General features: G+C 34.1%; 1 protein-coding gene across 1 annotated transcript; it reads right to left on the bottom strand.

Annotated features, from left to right (window-relative positions):
* Positions 1 to 948: 948 nt before the first annotated feature.
* Positions 949 to 1,885, bottom strand: LOC105826476 (radixin-like; the record flags this gene model as incomplete). The annotated part of the gene is made up of 2 exons (XM_012664467.1): positions 949 to 1,227; positions 1,790 to 1,885. Coding segments are annotated over 2 exons (375 nt in total), but the record flags the coding sequence as incomplete, so codon positions are not given.
* Between the last annotated feature and the right edge of the window lie 206 nt (positions 1,886 to 2,091).

Below are 2,091 nucleotides of genomic sequence, written 5' to 3'. Positions count from 1 at the left end.
TCTAGAAGAAAGATCTTAAAGTACGTCAGGTACATGTGTGCTACCCAAATTAAGAACTGAGATATTTAAAGATAATATTTGATATTGTATTTTCTAGATTTCATAAATACTTGTATCATGCTTTACAGTTAAAACTATAAACATACAGTTCAAGAATTATAATCATAAACTGGAAGGTAGACAGAGCAGAATTACTATCCCCATTTTGCAGATTTAGATGCTGAGGCTCAGAAATTTTAGGTTATGTACCTAAGGTCATATAACTAGCAAAAGGTAGAATTAGTACTCAAATTCTAGGTCTCCTAATGATTTTTTCCTATGCCATATTTTAAAATAATTGTTACAGAGGCAGCAATACACTGCAGATAAGAGTAGAGCACTGGCCTAGGAGTCTGAAAAAGCCTTTTTAGCCAGGCATGGTGGTGCACACCTTGTACTCCCAGCAACTCAGGAGGCTGAGGCAGGAGGATGGCTTGAGCCCAGGAGTTCCAGGCTGCAGTGAGTTATGATCACACCACTGCACTCCAGCCTGGGCGACAGAGCAAGACCCTGTCTCTTAAAAACAAAACCAAATAAAAACACTTTTTTTTAAAGTTAGAAACTTAATTTATGGAGAAAACGGAGCCTGCCACTTATTCTCAAAAGCATTTATTAAGCACCTACCTATCTGTGTTAGAATTTATACTAAGCAGCAACAGTCACATCCTTCCCTCAGACCCAAATTATCACTGCTTCCACTTATTGCCTACTCTATGAGAATGAGGATGGAAGAGGTAGATCAACTTCAGATAATTATAGAGCATATAAGTCTAAGCAGCTGCTAGGTCCTGATTTTTAAAAGTATACTCTCTGATCCGGCTGGCAACTTAAATCTCAAAAAAAATTTTTTTTATTTACAAACCTGTGGAATGTAAGTTTCAGATAACATAACATAAAGGTAAGTTACACTTACCGCTGGGGTAGGAGTCTATCATTAGCCAGGTAGCCTGGTTTATGAATCTCTTTATTATAATCTCCATACTTGGCTTGGACAGCATAGGAAGCAAGAAGAACTGCAGTTTCTGGTGGGCAATATATCTCATCATTTAAGATGGCTTCTTTAACTTGCAAGAAGAAAAGTCTCTGGGTTATTTCTTGAATTAATTCCTCAGAAACATCTTCAGGAAAGAATTTAGCTCTAAATTTGAACTGTAAAGGATTCTCTTTTTTAACATCTTGCTGTGTTACCTGGAATAATAATTTCAAGTAAATCAACAAAAATCTTAAGTTTATAATAACTGAACCTAGCCATATCAAATTCTTTTTGGGAGAAAGTGAAATAGAAGATTCTAAATCTATAAGTAAGAATCTAGTGTGTGATATTTTAAATCTGTAAACAAATATTAATATATGCGAGGAAAAAAGATTCTATGCTCACGAATGTGACCTCTAACTTACAGATTCTATCTAATAACCAAATTGAAAATTTCTCTTTATATTCTTGAGAAGCATATCCTACATATGTTTAAATCAAGGTCAAAGTACTTAGTTACACCATTTGTTATACTTGCTTTAAGATAATAGTTCTTATGTGCTAAGTTTTCAAATAGGAAAAGTGAGCATGTCTTGTTTCTAACATAGTAAGCTGATGGTGTCTAACGGAATTAAAAGACATGATACTTCTTAATGATTAACACAGATAATTGCAAGAGGAGGCTTGGAATCAGTCAGACTCTTAGCTTTTCCAGCACAAATTCATGGTAACTTTAAGTTAACTTAATTATTAGCTTAATTTTATCATATATTTTACCTTTTTATTTAGTTTAAGCCATGTAGAATAACCTTTGCTGTCTACATACTGCAGCCCAAAAAACCAGACCTCACGCAAACCAACTGTTTTCACCACCTAAAAAAAAAAAAAATCCATTCCAGTTTAACATTCACACTGAACCTAGATGACACTATACTTCAAAAGAAGAACAAAACGACATAGGCATAGGTATATTCACTCCATATTCACTGCTTTGCCACAAGAAAGGTCTTTCCTAATATATTAAGGGAACATTTCTGAAACTTAAATTCAGGTTTTCTATATTCAATTTTGTGTCACTT

Source organism: Propithecus coquereli, unplaced genomic scaffold (assembly GCF_000956105.1).
Source record: "Propithecus coquereli isolate 6110/MARCELLA unplaced genomic scaffold, Pcoq_1.0 Scaffold8983, whole genome shotgun sequence".
NCBI classification, from domain to species: Eukaryota; Metazoa; Chordata; class Mammalia; order Primates; family Indriidae; genus Propithecus; species Propithecus coquereli.
This window is presented reverse-complemented; position numbering and strand designations above follow the sequence as displayed.